General features: G+C 35.9%; 1 protein-coding gene across 6 annotated transcripts in view; it reads left to right on the top strand.

Annotated features, from left to right (window-relative positions):
* Positions 1–22,042, top strand: part of CNOT4 (CCR4-NOT transcription complex subunit 4) — a 139,142-nt gene that overhangs the window by 96,960 nt on the left and 20,140 nt on the right. For 4 of the 6 annotated variants that reach the window (XM_047694158.1, XM_047694159.1, XM_047694160.1 and 1 more), the window contains exons 8-10: positions 4,105–4,162; positions 8,398–8,647; positions 10,117–10,614. In XM_047694158.1, coding sequence (XP_047550114.1) covers positions 4,105–4,162; positions 8,398–8,647; positions 10,117–10,614 — 806 coding nt within the window. Of the gene's footprint in view, positions 1–4,104; positions 4,163–8,397; positions 8,648–10,116; positions 10,615–15,634; positions 18,821–22,042 lie in introns of those variants that run through there. The other 2 variants (XM_047694163.1, XM_047694162.1) reach the window with 1 other exon arrangement.

Here is a 22,042-nt window from a genome sequence, read left to right as displayed (position 1 = left end):
AGAATACAGAGTCAACACAGAAATCATCTGTATTTCTAAATGTGAACAATGACTAGTTGAAGTTACAAAAACAATTCTATTCATAATAGTGTCAATAAAAATAAAATACGTAGGAATTTGTAAGCAAGAAAGTTAAAGACTTATACAAAGAAAATACAGACCATTGCTGAAAGATACATAAGTAAGTGAAAACACATCCTACATTCATGGATTGGAAGACAATATTATTAAAATATTGCTTTTGCCCAAAGATTCCATATCAAAATCCCAGTAATTTTTTCTTAAAGCTTATTTTAAAGAGAGAGAGAATAAGCAGAAGGGGAGAGGCAGCAAATCTCAAGCAGACTCTGTACTGAGTACAGAGCCTAACACAGGGCTTGGTCTTACCACCCTCAGGTCATGGTCTGAGCTGAAACCAAGAGTTGGCTGCTTACCCAAAGATGCTACCCAGCTGCCCCAGTGATGGTTTTTGTTTGTTTGTGGGGGCTTTTTTGCAGATAGGAAAACCCATCCTAAAATTCATATTGAATCTCAAAGGACCCCAAATAGCCAAAATAATCTTGAAATAATAGAACTAGAGGGCCCACAGTTCCTAATTTCAAAACATAACTGCAAATCTGCAATAATAAACAACATGGGATTGGCATGAAGACAAATATATAGCCCAGTAAGACAGAAAAGAGAACCCTGAAATAAACCATCACATATAGGGTCAAATGATTTTTAACAAGGGTACCAAGACCCTTTCCTCTCTGAGGGAAAGAAAAGGCTTTTCAACAAATGGTGCTAGGAAAACTAGATATCTACATGCAAAAGAATGAAGTTGGACCCTTACCTAACACGATATTCAAAAATTCAAAATGGATCAATGACCTAAATGTAAGACCTAAAATAATTATTGACTATAAATAAAGTTAGAAACCTAGGCAAGCTCAAGAAGAAAAGTTCATTCAGGAATAGCAGAAGAACTATAATTTGGAACAGGCAAACTATCTCATGCCATAGGGGAATTCACTGCAGGTTTTTGGTAGGTTGTATTTATGGGCAGGGAATGGAGTCAAAAACAGGAAAATACAAAACCAGGAAACTAGCCTTGAAAAATTTCCTGAGCAAACAAAATCCTCCCAGTCACACAAACAAAGCTCGAGTCATCCCATTATGCGGATCAACCCAATTTGAGCTATGTTCCATTAATATCTCTGGCAAAACTTCCCAAGGTCAATATATGACAACCTCTTATCATCCTCCCACCCAAGAAAATTTCACTATCCACTTTCTGTAAATCAACATTTTGGAGGACTCAGTCTCTTAGTCCTTAGATTTACCATCCTGGGAGCACATATGAGAGATTCTCCATCTTATATTCTCTGGTTCTGTATTAGATTGAAAGTCTTTCACACAACAAAACCATTAAAAGAAAACACATGACTAAAGCTTGACAACATTGGATTTGGCAGTGATTTCTTGGCTAGGATACCAAAGGCACAGGTAACAAAAGAAAAAATAGACAAATAGGACTTAATGAAAATTTTAAAATTTTGTGACTCAAAAGACACTGTCCGTAGTAAAAAGGCAACTCACAGAATGGGAGCAGATACTTGCAAATCATATATCTGAGAAAGGGTTAATAACCATAATATATAGAGAACTCCTAAAACTCAAAAACAATAACAAAAATACCCTAATTCAAAAAAGGTGAAGGACTTTAATAAACATTTCTGCAAAGAAGGTGGATGGTGATTGAGCACATGAAAAGATGCTGAATATCACTAATCGTTTGGGAAATGCAAATCAAAACTACAATGAGATACCTCCTTACACTCATTAGTGTGGCTGCTATCAAAAAAGCAGAAAAAATAATCACTAAATTCTCCTGAAACTAATACTATACTATATGTTAACTAACTAGAACATAAATAAAAACTTGAAACATTAAAAAGAGGAAAACATCAGTAAAAAAAGAAGCAGAAAGCAATGAGAGTTGGAAAGGATGTGGAAAAATTGGAACCCTTATGCTCTATGGGTGGGCATGAAAAATGGTACAGCCACTCTGGAAAACAGTATGGTGGTTCCTCAAAAATTACAATTACCATATGATCCATCAATTCCCCGTCTGGGCATACAGCAAAAAGAATTGAAAGCAGTACCTTGAAGAGATCATTTGTGCACTTATGTCTTAGCTCACAGTAGCTTAAACACGGAAGCAGTCCAAGTGTCCGTGGCCAGATGCATGGATAAGCAAAATGTGGTATAAATACAGAGTAATATTATTCAGCTTTACAAAGAAAGAAAAAGAAATAATCTATGATTCCACTTATGTGAGGTATTTAGAGGAGTCAAAATTATAATGACTGGGAGGGAGGAGAAAATGGGGAGTTTAGTGGTATATGTATTTCAGTTTTATAAGATGAAAAGAGATGGGGATAGATGGTGGTGGTGGTTATACAACAGGTGGAATGTATTTAATGCTGCTGAGCTGTGCACTTACAAGAGGTTAAGCCAGTAATTTTATGTTAAGTCTGCTTTACCACAATAAAAATTTTCAGAAAATATTAGAAGTTCCTCTTATATCATCTGTATTATGTTCCAGTCTATTCTTCATGCCACCACCAAATTAATTTTTCTAAAACTGCTTTGTTTCTGTGCTCTGTGCTTCTGTGCTCAACAATTTCTCTTGGCCTCTGGTGTCTACCCTTTGTCTATCTTTATCTCCCACTGTTGTCAGAATCATCCCTAATTACTTAACTAATTACTTAACTTTTCCCCCAAACCCATCTGTGGCCTTTTGATCTGTGATATACTTGCTATTCCTACCTTTAATGTTCTTTCCTCCTTTTCCCCTTCCCTCAGCTAATGTGTAAATCTTTTTAAGGACCTACATAAATTTGAACTCCCCTAGGAAATGTTTCTTAATTGCCCTACTTATGGTGGCTTCTCTTTCTTTTAAAGACCTATGACATTTATGGTTTAAACAGTTCATTCAGTAATCAGCACCGGTTGATACTTGTTGGTGTACACCTGTCTCATTGCCCTAAATGTCTTCAAACGTAGTGGGCTCTGAGCTATATCTTAAAATTATTTGTAATACCCATTTGACCATAAAATGAATTGATTTATTGCTATTTTGTGAAAATACTAACAAAGGTGCTATTTAGTGAATTCCAGACCTGTCAAGATGATGTTTATGCAGAAGATAGACTGGGTATTCTGATCGGATACTAACCCTTGTTAAATTTTTCTAGAGCAATTAAATGTGGTACCAGTAAGGTGTCTGGGTGTCAGGGTACTTTGTATGTATTTACAACCAATAAAATAATTTGGAGAAATTTGGAATCTTACTTCATTTTAGTGTAATTCTCTATAATATTAGTATCTGGGTACTGATACTTATCTTTTATTCATGTGCTAGGTTAAATACAGTTAGTTATGGAAATGCCTTGCTAGGTCACTGTTGTAATGCTTGTAAAGATCTTGTTTTGTTTCTAAGTCAGCAATTCTGTGTTACTCTACTGTTGTACTGCATTTTCCTTATATGGAAATCACGTTTTATGTCTTTCTTTGAGAGTGAATAGTTTACACAAAAGTTTGTTTTGTATGTGTGCATTCGTACATACACATATGCCTCTCTAGGATTCTAAGTAGGATATTGAAATAGTAAAGGAAATTTATTGCTCTTAAGAACCTGTAGAGAACATTTTGAGTGACTTTTACGCCCTCTGTTAAACACTTGGAAAAAATAGGTGAGTAGTATTTCAAGAATTTTAATGGGGAATTTATTTATCATGTGCACAAAACTGAACAATGAATTAAATTTTTGACCTACTACAATAATACTCATTTTAAGCAGTATCTTTTTTTTCTTTGTAAGTTATTATTTCACCCATTGTTTTTGGAGAATCTTATTAGAATGTACATTGCTCAAGGGTAGGAGTTTGATCTTATATTTCTTTGTATCCTCAACATCTCACCTAATATCTTTACATCATATCTTTACATCAGTGTTGTGATAATAAAATATCTATTTTTCTGGCTTTGGGGAAGTTTGTTTTTATTTTGTGAGAATGACTTTACTCTGATTTTCTCTGATGTGTTTTCTTTTTACAGCCCCATTGACAAACCTTCAGATTCTCTCAGTATAGGGAATGGTGATAATTCCCAGCAGGTAAGATTATGATTCTGTATTGCTTCATTTATCTTCCATTCCCTGAAATGGCATTCTATGCAAGTAAATTTTCTGGGTGGTGGAAAATACTTTAAATGCGGAAACGATTTAAAAATACTGTTAATGGATATTTTAAAGTCTGTTATAATTAGTCCTCCATTCTTCCACAGAATATACTGTTAGGGTATAATTTAACCCTTTCTTGATGACTTAATTATCCTTATGACCACATGTTTTATTGTACTGTGTGGCAATATATTAGTGTCCTAAGAATCTACTGATACTATTGATTTTTTTTTAAAAGATTTTATTTATTTATTTGTTAGAGAGAGAGCGAGCGAGCAAGCGTGGGAGCACAGGCAGACAGAGTGCCAGGCAGAGGCAGAGGGAGAAGCAGGTTCCCCACGAGCAAGGAGCCCGATGTGGGACTCGATCCCAGGACCCTGGGATCATGACCTGAGCCGAAGGCAGCTGCTTAACCAACTGAGCCACCCAGGCGTCCCACTATTGATCTTTTTGACCCTACTCCAAAATGGTCTCAGACTAGCATGCCTTCTTCATTCTTGATTTCAAGAGTCGTTTCTCTGTTATTGCTTTCCTTTTTGCTTCTTGTCAGCTTTAATTTTCTGTTTCTCACAATGTCCTTGCCCCCAGCAGTTTTCTCTTTCCCCCAAATGACTATGGGCTTTGAAATAATAAACCAAATAGTTCAAAGTTGTATCTACATTGATACTGATCCACATTGAGTGAAGTCCTGAACTTTGTATACTGCTTTGTATCATCTTGTCTAGGTGCTAGCTTTTCACTGCGTAAGTTCCTATATGCCTTCCTGCATTGGTACAGAAAAATGTAGTTCTAATCTGTACTATAAGGAATGGCCAGTTCCCCACAGTGTTTGTGAGAAACTTAGAGATCTAAAATACACTGCTTTTCCAAAAATTTTTGCTTCTCGGTTCCATGAAAGAATTTGAAAATCAGTATGTCCTTTGTATATTTTAGGTTAACATTAAAGATTTTTTCATATTAACTTAAGAATCATTGTAAAGGATGTAATTTTCAGGGTATTGTAGATATTGGTATTTTTTTTTTTTTTAGGATTTTTTTATTTATTTTAAAGAGAGACAGTGAGAGAGAGCATGAAAGGGGAGAAGGTCAGAAGGACTCCCCATGGAGCTGGGAGCCTGATGCGGGACTTGATCCTGAGACTCCAGGATCATGACCTGAGCTGAAGGCAGTTGCTTAACCAACTGAGCCACCCAGGCACCCAGATATTGGTATTTTTAAATAAAAGCACTACATTGCTTTTTAATAAGTGTCTAAGAGATTCAAATATCAAATATTTTGTTGCTCTGTCATTTTAAGAATTTATACTTTTTAAAAAAAAATATTCATTTGACAGAGAGAGATCACAAGTAGGCAGAGCAGCAGGCAGAGAGAGAGGGGGAAGCAGGCTCCCCGCTGAGCAGAGAGCCTGATGCGGGGCTCGATCCCAGGACCCTGAGATCATGACCTGAGCTGAAGGCAGAGGCTTAACCCACTGAGCCACCCAGGCGCCCCAGAATTTATACTTTTTTTAAACAATCAAATTTTACATCATTCCGTGTTCTTCTTGAACTCATTCTACTTCTGCTGTTACAGAATTTTAATACAGTATAGTTTTTTTTTTCTAAGATTTTATTTATTTATTTGAAAGAAGGAGCATGCTCATGAGAGAGAGGGCATGAGCAGGGAGGAGGGGCAGAGGGAGAAGCAGACTCCATGCTGAGCACGGAGCCCGATGCAGGGCTCGATCCCAGGACCCTGAGTCATGACCTGAGCCGAAGGCAGACACTTAACCGACTGAGCCACCGAAGTGCCCCAGCAATATAGTTTATTCTTGACAGGTGTATACCTCTCTCAAAAATAGACATGAATTTTCAAGTGGAAACAGTATTTTTTTCCAACACAAGGCTTTAAATGCTAATTTTCTTTCCTTTTTAACTTTTTTTAAAAAGATGTATTTACTGGGGTGCCTGGGTGGCTCAGTGGGTTGGGCCTCTGCCTTCGGCTCAGGTCATGATCTCAGAGTCCTGGGATCGAGTGGGCTTTGGGCTCTCTGCTTGGTGGCCTCTTTCTGCCTGCCTTTTTGCCTACTTGTGATCTCTGTCTGTCAAATAAATAAAATCTAAAAAAAAAAAACCCAAAACCAAACAAACAAAAAAGATGTATGTACTTATTTGAGAGAGAGAAAAACTTAAGCAGACTCCCCACTGAGTGGAGAGCCCGTTAGGGGGCTCAGTCTCCGGACGCTGAGATCATGATCTGAGCAGAAATGGAGTCGGATACTTAACTGACTGCCCCACCTAGGCGTCCCCCAACTTACTTTCTTCTGAATTTTTTTTTTTAAGATTTTATTTATTTGACAGATGGAGATCACAAGTAGACAGAGAAGCAGGCAGAGAGAGAGGAGGAAGCAGGCTCCCCATTGAGCAGAGAGCCCGATGCGGGGCTTGATCCCAGGACTCTGGGATCATGACCTGAGCTGAAGGCAGAGGCTTTAACCCACTGAGCCACCCAGGCGCCCCTCTTCTGAATTTTTATTCATAGTTTTGATTTGATCAAAGCAACTTATATAAATAGAAATTTTGATAAAATTAATCATTAAACACAAACACTAAAATTGTATTGGAAATTCATTTTTTAATGAGATGGATAGGTCTCTGTTACAGTTGGTTTTCATGGGGCATCTTGGTGGCTCAGTTGGTTAAGCATCTGCCTTCAAGTTAAGTCATGATCCCAGAGTCCTGCGGTCAAGCTCTGCATCGGGCTTCCTGCTCAGTGGGAAGTCTGCTTCTCCCTCTCCCTCTGCCCCACCCTCCTTGCATGTGCATGTGCATTCTCTCTCTCTCAATAAGTAAAATCTTTAAAAAATATATAAATAAATAAAATTGGTTTTCATGTATCCATGGGTGAATATTACCTGTTGGTACAAGGAAACAAGTTTCAACAATGTTAGTCATGTTTTCATATTTGTAAATGTCAGTGCTGAGTGTCTTGTTCATGTAAGTGGATGGAAGAAAGAGTATTATCATATCATATTTTTGAACTTCTGAATTAAAAAGCTAAGAATCATATGAAGAACCATCACAAAAATTATTTATTTATTTATTTTAAGATTTTATTTATTTATTTGTCAGAGAGAGAAAGATAGTGAGAGAGGGAGCACAAGCAGGGGGAGTGAGAGAGGGAGAAGCAGGTTTCCCACTGAGCAGGCAGCCCTATGTGGGGCTCAATCCTAGGACCCTCTGGGATCATGACCTGAGCTGAAGGCAGACGCTTAACAACTGAGCCACCCAGGCGCCCCACAAAAATTATTTTTTTTTTAAGATTTTATTTATTTATTTGACAGAGAGAGATCACAAGTAGATGGAGAGGCAGGCAGAGAGAGAGAGAGAGGGAAGCAGGCTCCCTGCTGAGCAGAGAGCCCGATGTGGGGCTCGATCTCAGGACCCTGGGATCATGACCTGAGCCGAAGGCAGCGGCTTAACCCACTGAGCCACCCAGGCGCCCCAAAAATTATTTTTAATGATGTGTTTAGAAATAACATGATAAGATCTTCTTTCCATTTTGTTTAAACACAAAGTATTAATCACAAAGTATAAGTATTAGGCACCTGGGTGGCTTAGTTGGTTGAGTGTCTGCCTTCGGCTCAAGTCATGATCCCAGAGTGCTGGGCTCCCTGCTTGGTGGGGAGCCTGCTTCTCCTTCTGCCTACTGCTCCCCTTGGTTGTACTCTCTCTCTATGTCAAATAAATAAATAAAATCTTAAGAAAAAAACAAACTTAAGTATTGGGAATCATTTAGTTTGCAAAACAATCTAGTCATTAGTCACTCTCATCACCAACCTGAGTATTTCTAATCATATATTTGATGCTCTCAGAAAGTTTTCACTCCTGGTCAGATTACTATAGTTAGATCCCAAAGAGTGAGCAGTAATAGTCTTTTCTTTGTAAAGTGAGAAGATAGGTTCTGAAAGGAGAGGAGATTGGCTTAGTCTTCTCAAGGAGGAGTCAATTTTAGAAAAGAGTACATATGTAATTGATAGATTTTTTGCAAGTTCATGTTCTCATAAAAAAGTCTTTAAGCACCCCAGTTTGAAGACCACTGTTCTAATGCTATCTGTTCCAAGCTTTATTAATGGCAGCTTATTAAAGTGTATAAACTTCTATTGATTATTCTTTTCTTTTCCTATTTAGATATCTAACAGTGATACGCCTTCACCACCACCTGGTTTATCAAAATCCAATCCAGTCATCCCCATCAGTTCATCCAATCACAGTGCACGGTCTCCTTTTGAAGGGGCAGTAACTGAGTCACAGTCGTTATTCTCAGATAACTTTCGCCATCCCAACCCAATCCCAAGTGGGCTTCCTCCTTTCCCCAGCTCCCCACAGACATCCAGTGACTGGCCTACAGCACCAGAACCACAGAGTCTCTTCACATCAGGTATTCAGCAGTACTACCGCACGTTAATATTTTTACTCAGGCTGAAATGAGACCTTGCTTGATGTGTTTTTACCACTTTAAGCACCCCCATTCCATTTTTCATAAGTTGTAAACATTTAAACTGCATGGAGTAAGATGGTTGGATAAGTAGTTAAATGACCTAGAACTTACCGTGTTAACAGATTTCCCTAGAAATCAAGGGATAGATCATTTCTCTGATAATAAAATGGTTATTCCTCTAAGAATTTTTAAGGGCTTACATTTTTTGTTGTATTTGTGTTTAGATAGTTAAATTTAAGTTTTTTTTTTTTCCTCCAGCTGATGAAGAGGTTTGTTAATATTGAAAATTATATTTTGGCATTTTTGAGCCGTTTTATTTTTATTCATTGTAAATTTTCTAATTGCTATGAAGAATGGCATAAAATTAACATTGAAAATATAGCACCTATTATCAGTGGAGCAGACAGTTTAAAAAAATACGTAAAGTTTTAAGTAGGTTTTTTCATTGTTAACATTTTTTTCCCGAGCATTATATAAAGCATATATTCAAAATTACTTAGACTTTGTCCTTGATAAATACATTTTTAAAAAAATAAACTTTATTAATTGAAGTCTCTCACATCATATTTATTACCTTATTTCACTGAACTTTTTCCAGGTTTTGTTTATGAATAGCTTAAGGTATAATTTGGGTTTTAAGTACTTTGTTTTTTTGATTACCAAAATCAGTCTAAAATCATTCAGTTTTTTGAACTTGGTAACTTAAAATGAAATCATTGCTAGAAGTATATGAGGCCTTTTATAATATTATAATCTTAAAACAATTTTTTTTTCATTAACATATAGTATATTTGCCCCAGGGGTACAGGTCTGTGAATCATTAGGCCTACATACTTCACAGCACTCGCCATAGCACATACCCTCCCCGGTGTCCATAACCCAACCACCCTCTCCTTACCCTCTCCCCACCGGCAACCCTCAGTTTGTTTTGTGAAATTAAGAGTCTCTTATGGTTTGTCTCCCTCCCGATCCCATCTTGTTTCATTTTTTCCTTCCTTACCCCCCAAACCCCCCCACTCTGCCTCTCAAATTCCTCATTATCAGGGAGATCAAATGATAATTGTCTTTCTCTGATTGACTTATTTTACTCAGCATAATACACTCTAGTTCCATCCCCATCATTGCAAATGGCAAGATTTCATTCTTTTGATGACTGAATAATATTCCGTTGTATATACATACCACAGCTGCTTTATCCATTGTGTGTGTGCTTTATCCATTCATCTGTTGATGGACATCTAGGTTCTTTATAATATTATAATTTAATATGCTAAGAAATCATACATATTTTGGATATATTTGCCTTTATCTTGTAATACGATGTGTTTAACTTTCACTGGTATGGACACCAGTTAGGTATACAAGTGAGCTATGTATTTTAAATTTATCACTAATTGTCTTCCCAACAGAAACAATCCCAGTATCATCCTCTACAGACTGGCAAGCAGCATTTGGCTTTGGTTCTTCTAAACAACCAGAGGATGACTTGGGTTTTGATCCCTTTGATGTCACTCGAAAAGCCTTAGCAGACCTGATTGAAAAGGAACTGTCAGTCCAAGACCAGCCTTCCCTTTCACCCACATCTCTTCAGAACTCCTCTTCACACACTACAACCGCCAAAGGTCCGGGCTCTGGATTCCTGCATCCTGCTGCACCAACAAATGCCAACTCTCTCAATAGTACCTTTTCAGTCTTGCCACAGAGGTTCCCTCAATTTCAGCAGCACCGAGCAGTTTATAATTCATTCAGTTTTCCAGGCCAGGCAGCCCGCTATCCTTGGATGGCCTTTCCACGCAATAGCATCATGCACTTGAACCACACAGCAAACCCCACCTCAAATAGTAATTTCTTGGACTTGAATCTCCCGCCACAGCACAACACAGGTCTGGGAGGGATCCCTATAGCAGGTAGGTTCGTTTATAGCCTTTGAGAATTTGTGAATAACTCATGCCTTCAGGTTGTTGGGTGGGTAGGGAGGGAATTTTTGAATAACAGAGAGTACTTATTATTCTTGGAAATTTCTATGGGGAAAAAAAGTCCTTATCATAATGTAAAAAAATTTTAATTGGATGGATGCCTTGTAATATTGAGCTTTATAAGGATGGTGGAGTATTATACCTACTTATAACTTGGAAGCATTTTACTTAACAGGGTAGTTACCAAACTTTCATATGGAATATAAATGCACAAAGAAAAAGAAAAAAAATGTGCTCTGAAATTATGGTGCTGGGAAGTCCAACACCATGGTACAAATTCCAATTACACATTCTGAAAGTAAATTGATTAAAAAAAAATGTTTTGAAATGGTAATTAGTGAGAGCATGAGGGATAAAGCCACGCTCTACTTTTGGCAGTTACTTATTTTGCTGATATACATGCGCAAACACACACACACAAACTGTGCTATATGTTAATAAAATACTTAATATTTGAGAACTCTGATTATTAATGTTTCACAGACATATGTGTATACTTTCTGTGAAAAAGCATTTGTTCAAGGAGAGCTACTTTCCCTTTTGGTCTGTCATGTTTTTATTTCTGAGGAAAACATTAGGTTCCTTGTAAGTGATGCCAGAATACTTCTGGTTTTGTACTGCTACCCTTGAAGGTTTCAGAACTTTGGGGTTTTAAGGTCCCATATGACATTTATTAGATCGAGTGACTTCTATATCTAAAGGAATTCTTCTTATTAATAGCTTTTTAAAAATTTTACTTAATTTGGGCTTTAGAGATGACTGGTAAAAGGGAGAATTTCTCTCTCTCCTGATTTTCTGAAGTAAGATAGAATAGTCCCTACTCTGTTAACATAATTCATAAAATTTATTGTTATCCCTTGTCATGGCCTTTAAGATATGGCATGGCACAGTCTTAACTGTAATCATGTGCTATTACCAGCAAGTTGTTTGTTCTCTTGATTTTAGCAAGGTTGATAGGTGAATTCGAAGAGATCCATCAGAGTTCTTTGGCTCTGTTCTCTTTGTGACCAACCACATTTCATTTTCAAGACAAATAGATGGGTTAAGAGAATATGGTTTGTGGCTTTTGATATAGTGAATTTAACAGGTGATACAGTGAAGTTAATTTACATAAGCATGATACACCAATGTAGCTGTTTGTATATTAGTGGGACTCATGATATTTGTTCATTTGATTATGGTAGTTAGTAGGTAATTCAGAATGACACTTTTCAGTCTTCTCATTCTATGTGATATTCACTTGTGAAACACTTAAGTACTCAGTTCCTGATACTGCTTTTTTTTTTTTCCCTTCCATTCAAGACAGTATATTAGAGTGTAATTTTGTTTTGTTTTGCTTTAATCATTTAGAAACGTGGCATTTTAATGACTGGTAGTGCATCTCATAACTCATTATAACATTAAGAGTTAAAGTTAAGTTCCCCTAAATATCCTAAACATTTAAAAATAAAATAATAAACCAATTACAATATTTGGGTTCCTTTTTGCCCAGCAATGAACTAGGCCATGTGCGTAATATAAAAGAACTATATGATATGGATACTATTTCCAGGTATTTTGCAGTGTAGTTGAAGAAATAAATTTAATATTATGTATGAGAGTGGTAACTATATGATAACTGGAATCTGAGAGATCTCAATTGAGCCTATAATTATTGGGGAGGCTTCACTGAAGAAGTAGGAATTGATGGTATCTATGGTATCTTGGATTTGGGTTAGTGGGGGAAAAAGAAGGACCTTTATACTAATGGGAACTCCTGAGTAAAGGCGTGGAGGCAGGAATTAGTATGTCATTTCATTAAGAAGCAATGGAACTGCCTTCATGGGAAGTGCTTCATGTATTGTATAAATAGGATGGACGAGAACATGGGGAGCTCTGACAGTGAGGCAACACAGTGTGGACTTGATATTATAGGAAGAAGGGTGCCTTTGTGGGACTGCAGTTCTTAGTTGTCTTCATTGTATACTTTTATTTGACTTATTACATGACTATCCTCAGTAAGTTATCTGTTCTTCTGATTTCACAGTTACCATATTTTCCATTAGCACAGAAAGAATAATTTTAACCCCAATATTTCAAATCAGTATATATTGTGAAAATGCCACAGCGGTAATGAATAATTACTGATTTGTGAGTGTAGTCGTCCAGATGTTAGTCATTTGAAATCTTCATCTAAACTAGATACTTTATGAAAAAAATGTGGCATTAAATTATGGTCTTATCTTTGTGGGTTTTCCTTTTAACATATACTCAACTGTAGAGCATAAAATACTTTTTTTTCCCAGAAATTCTAAGAATGAAGTCACCAACTTGTAGGTTCTGAATCATTGTCATATTTTGTGGGGGGTTGGGAGAGTTTGTTATTTCAGATTTTCAGTTTTTGACTATGCATACTTGTTTGGTATTTAAATGGTGACTTATGATTAAGCTTTATTATTAGATTATTTTTAAGTCTCTGATGACAAGAGAAATTGTAGTTTAATGCAACAACATATTTGAAATTGTTATTAAGAGTTACACAGAATACTCTCATGTCCTATAAATATTTGGCAAATATCTCAGGAAGATGAATGTGCTAAACCTCAAAACAGAATAGTTAATATAATTGTAGCTGGATCATTTAGGTTTTTCAGTAACAATTAGAAATGACAGAAAGTAAAATTCTAGAAAACGATGTTCATTTTAACTGTGTCTGATTTGAAGCAATTTAATACCTAGGCAATATCTGCCTCCCCCACCCCTAGTTGTAAATCAGTTGTACTTGAGTTGAACCTTTGAAATAGGTTCAACTTTGTATCCTGCAATATGAATATCATGGTATCTTAACCAGGGTAGCTGTTGGTGAAGTGCTTCATAATGGAGAGTACCTTCTGTTTCTATGATACCTGCCACTTTAAGATATGCTTAGACAGTATTCAACACTGGAAAAGGCATGCATATTTATTTATTCTTTAGCTGTGTAGAGCAAAACACGGTAGGGTCCCTGGCCTTTAGGAGCAAATACTCAGGTGTCAGTCACCTGTATATCCTACAGATACCATGTCTATATTTATTATATATTTGTATTTAAATTTTTAGTTTTGGTTTGTTTCAGTTAAATTATTAAAAATTGGTATGTCTGAAACCTATCATGGGAAGGACAGTTGCCAGAGGCTTGACAGAAATGCGGCTTCCATTTCTTACACCTACATGAAAACCTTTTTTGTTTGTTTAAAATTAGTTATTTTCTTAATTAGGTAAAATCTTTTTAGCAGCATTTTCTTGGCTGCTCATCCAGTTTGCTAAGCCTGGAAGGATTTTTGAAATAAATATTCTTGGGGGAAAACTTTGATTAGTGGACAATTATAGTAGGTCCATTCGGATCTTTTTTGTTATTGGAACAACGTGCTTTTGTTTAAGAAGTAACTTTTCCTAAAAAAGTGACTTATCTTGTTCAACTAGTTCTTTTAGAAAAAGCAAAGCTGTGTTCCAGAAAGGTTAAATAATTTGTTAAAGGTCAAACATTCAATTAGTAGTAGAATTAGGACAAGTACCCAGTTCCCACATTCAAACTGAAGTGTTCTTCTAGTACGCTGTTGTTCACCTTCACAAATGAAGATCACTGGCATGTACTTGAACTTGGCTTTCTTCCCATAGTAATTGATTGTTGCTCTCACACACTTGCAGATCCCTTTTCATCAACAGTATCTATTCATGAGACAATTGGCCCAGCTCAGGGATATGGCCTACAGCTTACAAAGTAGAATGAAGTTTATCGACTTGATAAAAATTAATCTCTTGCATAGTCCTTATCAGTACCATGTTCTCACCAAGAACTGTAGCCTGGAATTTCCTCTACACAGCTTTCTTGCTGTGTACTTGGAGTTTATAGAATTTTGGCCAATTTACTGAAAAATTATGAAATAACCTGTTCTAAAGGCTGAGAGTCTTCCTTCATTGTGTCAGTTAAATCTGTCAGTTAAATATTTCCAAATGTAATTTTGCAGATTTGTTTTTCAAAGAACTCTCTGCCAAGATGTTTTTTATTCTATGATGCTAAAAATTATTTGGAAAACAAATAATAGTAAGTCTCAGTTTATTAAGCATTGTTGGTTTAAGATATTCTTAGAGAAATACTTGAAACTGTTTAGGATTGGATTTTTTTCATGTTTTTGTTCATTTCAAATTTTACTTGTAATAAGACATTTTTCTTTAAATTTTATTACTGAATTAGTTATTTTAATAGTGACTTGATTGGATTTTGAGTCATATGTGAAAACAAGTCACTTGCAGTCCAGTAATTATCAATTATAATTAGGAGAACTGATCTCATTTTGTGTATAGTTCTCTGACCTAGAAGTAGTCATCTCGCTTTCAGTCAATTGGATCGTTGTACCGTTAGCATTTATTCTTTTCTAATTCTCCAGAAGTACACAGTGAATTATCAAATGCTGTGTGGGTAATTTGCTGAATTAATATTTATATCTTTTTGTTTATTTTTTATGGACATAATTTCTGCTTTTAAAACATGAATTTGTCATTTTTCCTTTTAAAAAACATTTTCACATCTGTGAACTTATTTTTAATTTTTTTCACAAAATACTATTAACTGTTAGAGGAGTATCTGAATTTAAAAGGGGTCCAATTGGCTTGGAAAAGAATGGCTTTCCTGGTCTCTCTCTCTCTCTTTTTTTTTTTCTTTTCTTTTTGTCTATTTATAATCCTAAATCTATTATATTTGTTCTTATGTCTGACATAGTATTAAATTGAAGGGTGTGTTTATAGTGTAACTACTTTCTAGGTACTTGATAAGTTTATATTTTAAAATTCATGTCTTGTTTCACACCCAGATTCCAGCCATTAAGCATGTATTTTATATATGTATCAGTATTCCAAATATTGAAATCATTTTTAAAGGGACTGTTAACAAATCTAGTCACCCATAACTAGACCATGACTGACTTTTCCACAGGGGAAGAAGAGGTGAAGGTTTCGACCATGCCACTGTCAGCCTCTTCCCATTCATTACAACAAGGACAGCAGCCTACAAGTCTCCACACTACTGTGGCCTGACAACAGAACTGAGAGGAGAGGATTAGACTCTGGGGTGCTTGCATGGGCAACCGGATTTTTGCATGATTCCTTTCTGATTTCGCATTTAATGTATACACCCAAAAGAGCCAATATAAACGTTCCTCATGCCTACAACTAGTGTGTTACCTCATAGTTGCTAAAGTATTTCTTCATTAGGCCCTTAACACGATTTATTAGCATAATAATTTTGGCATTGTTTCTCATGAGTGATACTATTTTTAACTCACACAAATAAACTTGTAGTACTAATTAAGATCCCAGATGAGATTAGCTAGAATTGTTCTTATTTTGGCTCTATTACTGAAATTATGCAAAGATAATGGTAGTTCCTTGTTTTCTGATTTGTGAAAAAAAAATGGTAATATCCTAATATACTCATGAAAAAATTGAAAATTAAGATAATGTCTATTGCATTTCTTTGAATACTTGAGAAGAAAGAAAACATATAAAACAAAATTGGTGGTGTTGTTTAATGCTCAGAAGGATGTTGTCAGCAATTATTTTTAGTTGTATGGATTTATAGCCTATATCAATGCATTACATGTTTAGAAACTGTTTTTGTTGTCTCTCATTTGCACATTTGCACTTTCTTTTTGAATGGTTGTTAATTATATTTAGAAGGTTAATTATTATAGACTAAATGCAATATCTCTTTTCTAATGCACTGCCTAGTATACCAGGAAATGCCTCAGAAACAGAATTTCAACTTACAGTTGATTTATCAGAAACTTGAATATGGGGTAAACATTGTATGTGAGAAGCAACCACAGTAGTGTAACATTTTTATGGAACAAACGGTAGTTCTGTGAGATATCTGTTTGGAAACCTCATTGTTTAATAATTGAAATGTGATAATAAAGCTATATTACAAGTACCTGGCCAGAATGAGACTAAGGTGGAGGAGACGAGATTGGGGATCCTCTAAAATTAGGCCATGTAAGTTGTCGTAGGTAATTTTGATCACATAGGATAGTGAAGTACTTTATTAGGACATGATATGCAGTGATGTTTTTGGATAATACACAGTTTTTTTCAAAAATAGTTTTAAAGCTGATAAAATAAACTGAATTCAGTTCTGAGCAGTGGACAAAAGCTGATTCAGAAAAAATGACCATATTCTGCCTGATTAAATATCTGGGAAGAATGGGGAAAGTCAGATCTCTTCTTGACGTTTTCAAAAAACAATTATGATAAAAGATATGCCTTTATTTGTTAAAAATATTAAAAGAGTAATGTGAATACCAAAAAAGGAATCCTGAGGATTTTAAAATAATAATTATTTAAAAAACACATTAGGAGATGAGACTTAATATCATGTTGGCATTTTTTCAAGATTACCTCTCTATATGAAGTCTGGTTATTTTCTGTTAGGTATAATACAGCAAATGGAATAGCTTTGTCCTCAGGTATAGTGGGTAAACTAAAATCTGTTCTTTGATGTCCTTTGATTTGGTTAACTGAGGTATAGGAACAGCTAATTATCTAGCCATTTAAATTATTTTTGTAAGATTCTGCATAAGTGACAATCTCTAATTTCTATTCAAAACTGACTTTAGGGCAGCGTTACAAGAAATTTAGAAAATACAAGTAAAACACTGTCGACTTATTAGACAGAAGCCTTTGACCATGGGTTAATAACAGTTTTATTTTTGCTGTAAGAAGCCAAGACATCCACTTAATGTCTTCTGTGGTGCAAGGGTTCCTAGGCTTTGGGGTCCCTGTAGTGAAGCTTACTAGTACATAGCTTTCTCTAGTGCAAGCCTTTCATCACCTGGATCTTCTTACCAAGACAGATGGTTTCTTTACTTTACTTTACTTCTTTGTGTTGAGAGAGCGATCTGCCTGTTAAACAAGGCTTCTTTCCTGTGGTCGCTTTCTCTCTCCTTTTTCCTTCCTTGCCAAGGCCAAAAAATTGTCAGGTATTTTATCTATACTTGCTAGAACCCAAAACTCCCTCCCTGCCTGCTTCTTTATTCTTCACACTTTTGACACACACCAAACATCAGGAAAATGCGTCTTGGGCACTTAGGTTTCAGTTTAATTATTTTCACATTGAAAAGCTAAAGATTATCTTTTAACTTTGTAATTTCGAGCCCTTGTAAGCCTAGAATAATAAGTCTCACCATTTTACTTACCTAGTATTTCATATAGTATGGTTTTTTAAAAAAGTTAAGTCTTGAAATCATGGTGGTAATTAATTATAGTAAAGCACAGAAGAAATTACACAATACATAAAAGAAAGTACCACTTCATATAGCAAGTAAGTTGATGAAGCCAAATGATGGTAAAGAATGAAAAATTCTAAAAAATTTCAGATTAATTTTTGTTAAATGAATGTCTCATGCACAAGGGAAACTTTTTATGCTTTTACATCCCAACTTTTAAAAAAAGTAACTAGTGTGTTTCTTAAATCAGGAACTGTAAACGCCAGAATTCAGAACCCTTTGGATGGACTAGCAAAGTTTTGTACGTATGTACAGCTGTCCATATTTTTCTGGGGAGAAAATCTATAGCTATTAGATTTATAAAGGGCTTAGTGATTCCCCATGCCACCCCTCACCCCGGGAAGAGAAGTTAAGAACTGCTACCCTGAAATGACTTCAGTGCCACTATAGGAAATAGAGAACTGGAGTGAATGATTTAAGTCATGATGAATGTAAAGTGCCTCTTTTTTATTTTCTTAAAGATTCCTTTAGAAAATATTTTCTGAGTAATGATCTTTTCCTTTTCATTCTACTGTTGCATGTTTTTCCAGGGGGTGCTTTTGCATATTGCCCTTATTACAACAAAATATTAGTCAAATATTTGAGAGCCTATTCTGTATGGTGACCTTTAGTTAGGTCTTGAGGGCTGAATAAAGCATAGATCCTGTCATTAAGGATAACAGTCCAGTGACAGTTTTATTTCAGGTTGTTTCTGTAGGGTCAGCTCTTAATATATTTTAACAAGAACAGTTGCAGTGGTCTAGACTCATATTATTACTCATTGCTCTGATGGTGGCAACATAGGGTATTAAATATTGATACCTGAAAATTAAAATATATGATAATTTGGAGGGAGTGATGAAAATCTTAATAGGGAAGACATACATTCACAATTTTGACTTGAGTATCTTAGTCATGTGTTCATGCTCATGTCTCTAACTCTTAGTGTTCTAGGTGTTAAATAGAACTTTCTCTATATATGTTCTTTTAAAGAAAATACTTGAATGTATTGTGTCTGTGCACATTTTTTAATTGACATTTTTCCTATGCGTATGGTGTTCCAAGCACCTTCAAGATTGCCAGAGCTCTTTTCTGCTGTGACACAGGTCCATAAGGTAGCTACTCCCACAGAGACGTTGGCTTAGAAAGCCAAGAAAAAGGAGGAATTAATTGCAGGTGCATAGAAGTCTTACAAAATGATAACCATTGTGTTTTTTATGCATACATTAAAAACTAGAGGATGTTTTATCCTTTTGAGTTACAAGGTTTTTAGATTTTTCTGTTTCTTTGATCTTTGAGGTATTCCCAAATTTGCCTAATTGGCTTTCAGGGATGGATATCATACAGTTGAAAACCCAATAATGTTTTTAAAAGGTTATCTTATAAAGACGTGATAACCCAAAACAACGATATGTCTTTTTCTATAAAATATAGACCAAAGTCAGTTATCCAGTGTCAAGCTAGTCCTTCTGCCCTTAGTGCTGTATCTTTCTCCTCTCAGCCTTTTTTTTATCTGAGTGAGTATTACTGCCTGTCTCCTTATGTTGAGTAAATGGCAGTAATATAAGCAGGTATTTACACATGAAATGTCTAGTGAACTAATCAAACGCTATGGTGATACAAAAGTAAAAATAGGAATTAAGTTAATGTACGGTGGGGCAGGGAAAGGCTTCATAAAGTATGGGGCTTTTCGATGTGGAAGGATGGCTGATTTAAGGGGAAAATAGAATAAAGGGAACAGACGGGACAAAGAACCAGAGACAGAGATTGGAGTGGTCTCTAGTGATTAGGAGAGGACAGTAAGGAGATGGACTCATTTGAGGTATACATGTCATACAGAAAAGTAGAATAAGTGTGCAAAAGCCTTGAAAACTGGGAAGGATAGTTTAATCTTGATAGGGATGTGGTCAGTGATAGAGAACTCTAGGTTCTTTGCTGAAGATGTAACTTGATTGTAGCATTTTAAAAAGATTAGCTTGATGATGTGTTTGCTTGAAACTGGGACCACTTAGAAAGAAACTTAGAAGTTTCCATTATGTATATTGCTGGGCAGTGCAAATAAGATGGCCTGGATTAGAACAGTAATAGTAGGAATAGAGAAGAAATGATGAATTAGAAGCCAGAAAACATGAGATCTAGGAAAAAGCCTAGGTGTCTGGTGACCTTTAAAAATTTAACTATCATAAAGGTATAGATGGAAACCAGATTTCTAGGATTCATGAGAAAAAGTCAAGGATATGGCTACAGCAACCATTGATTACTTAAGACATTTGGCAACCAAGGGAAAGAGAAAGACAAGATGCTTACCAGATGGGTGGTAGATCTTAGAATGCATAGCTTTAAGGTAAGGTGGGTATTTAAATATTTTAAAGCAGAACTTACAAAGCTATTTGAGAGGAAGACATGGACAGTGCTAAAGAGAAGGCAGGCTAATCCAGTAGGGTAACGGATATCTCTAATGCTAGGAGGAGATAAGCTCCCGAGATGAGGTTAAGTTAGGGAGTTAGCTTTAGAGAAGAGGGCACTGTTCTTTTCAAGGACACCCAGAAAATCTAGGAAAGAGAAGGTGAAATTAGAGAAAATGAGAACACAGGAAGGGACTCATATCAGTTATTACTGAATGCATATTGTGTGAGAATGGGGGTGAAGAGTGAAGTTGGGACTCCGTAAAGAAAGGTGATTAAATAAACCTGTGAAATAAGCCTAGAAGAACATCAGAAAGAAATTCAAGAATTGCTGAGTGAAGATAAGGATCAAATTAAAAACTTCTGGAGTCCAAATGTATATGGTTTTGTATATTTCTCTGGTTCTGCACAAAACATCAAGGATAGGTAAAGCAAATATTAAGAGTTTCGTTAGAAGGTGAAAAAGAAAGGGATACAAAGATATTCAGGAAGACAACATTGAAATACCTAATTTGTGGTCAAGAAGAGTCCACTAAGGCAGGAAAGAACCAATGGTGTGAGTGTGTTGAAGGGAGTTCAGTGACTTTAGGTTTTGGTGAGGTCACAGAACAGGTATAGTGTTGTTAAGGGAATGACAGATTAGGAGACTGTGGTCAGCATGATGACGGTTAGTGCTGAGTGATGAGTGAGAACCAGAGAAAGGATGGCATATAAATGCCTAACATCAGGGCTGGGGTTGGAAAGGCACCTGGCTTTCGTAGCCCCTGTGGTGTCTTCTCTGCTCACTTACCTTCCAGCCATTTCTTGAGAGTAAGAAAGCAGACTACATGAAAGACAATTGTAGAAAGCATAATACCGCTTAGGGAATCCTGGGTCAGGTTTTTTGTAAGTTGAAGACCAAGGAAAACACCCTGTGGGATGAATGTTCCTGCAGAATGAAAGAGAAGGCTTGGGAAGAGCCAGGGATGAGACTGGACAGGTGTAGGTAAGCCCAGTGAGAGGGGTGGTGGACATGTTACTTATGATGTAGAAGACTTAGAGGCAGTAGGTCTGGTAGTTGAAGAGCCTGTATTACAAGTAGGAGCTAGTTTCTCCCAAGCATACTTACAAGCTGGAAAGAACCAACCCTTCTTATTTAGTTGTACTGGGTCATTCTGCTTTATTTCTGTGGCACATTGGAATTAAAAGTAGTAGATTGGTGAAGAGTAGAAGAAAGAGAAATTCAGAATTTTATTATAACAGGTTATAAAAATGTTTATAAAAAAGTTTGTCCCTAAAGAGAATGTGCCGTGTGAATAGATAGATATAAACTACAAGTTAATGAACTAATCTATTCTTATATTTTATATACTTAGATATGACCTTTAGGGAAAATTGCTGAAGGTGTAGTGAAACAGGGATAAAGATATAGATAAATAACATTTTTTCTTTATTCAGTTAATAGCAAATATGCCTAGTTTGGAAGCACTCTTAGTTTATTGACACTAACATATTTTTTATTGGACTTTTTTTTATTAACATATAATGTATTATTTGCCCCAGGGGTACAGGTCTGTGAATCGTCAGGCTTACACACTTCATAGCACTCACCATAGCACATATCCTCCCCAATGGACATTAACACATTTTTAAACTCACTGGACTTGATCCATGTGTGTATGATCCATGTATGATATG

The sequence above is a fragment of the Lutra lutra genome, chromosome 11 (genome assembly GCF_902655055.1).
Source record: "Lutra lutra chromosome 11, mLutLut1.2, whole genome shotgun sequence".
Classification (NCBI taxonomy): domain Eukaryota; kingdom Metazoa; phylum Chordata; class Mammalia; order Carnivora; family Mustelidae; genus Lutra; species Lutra lutra.
Note: the sequence above shows the minus strand (reverse complement) of the source record. Positions and strands in the feature narration are given on the sequence as shown.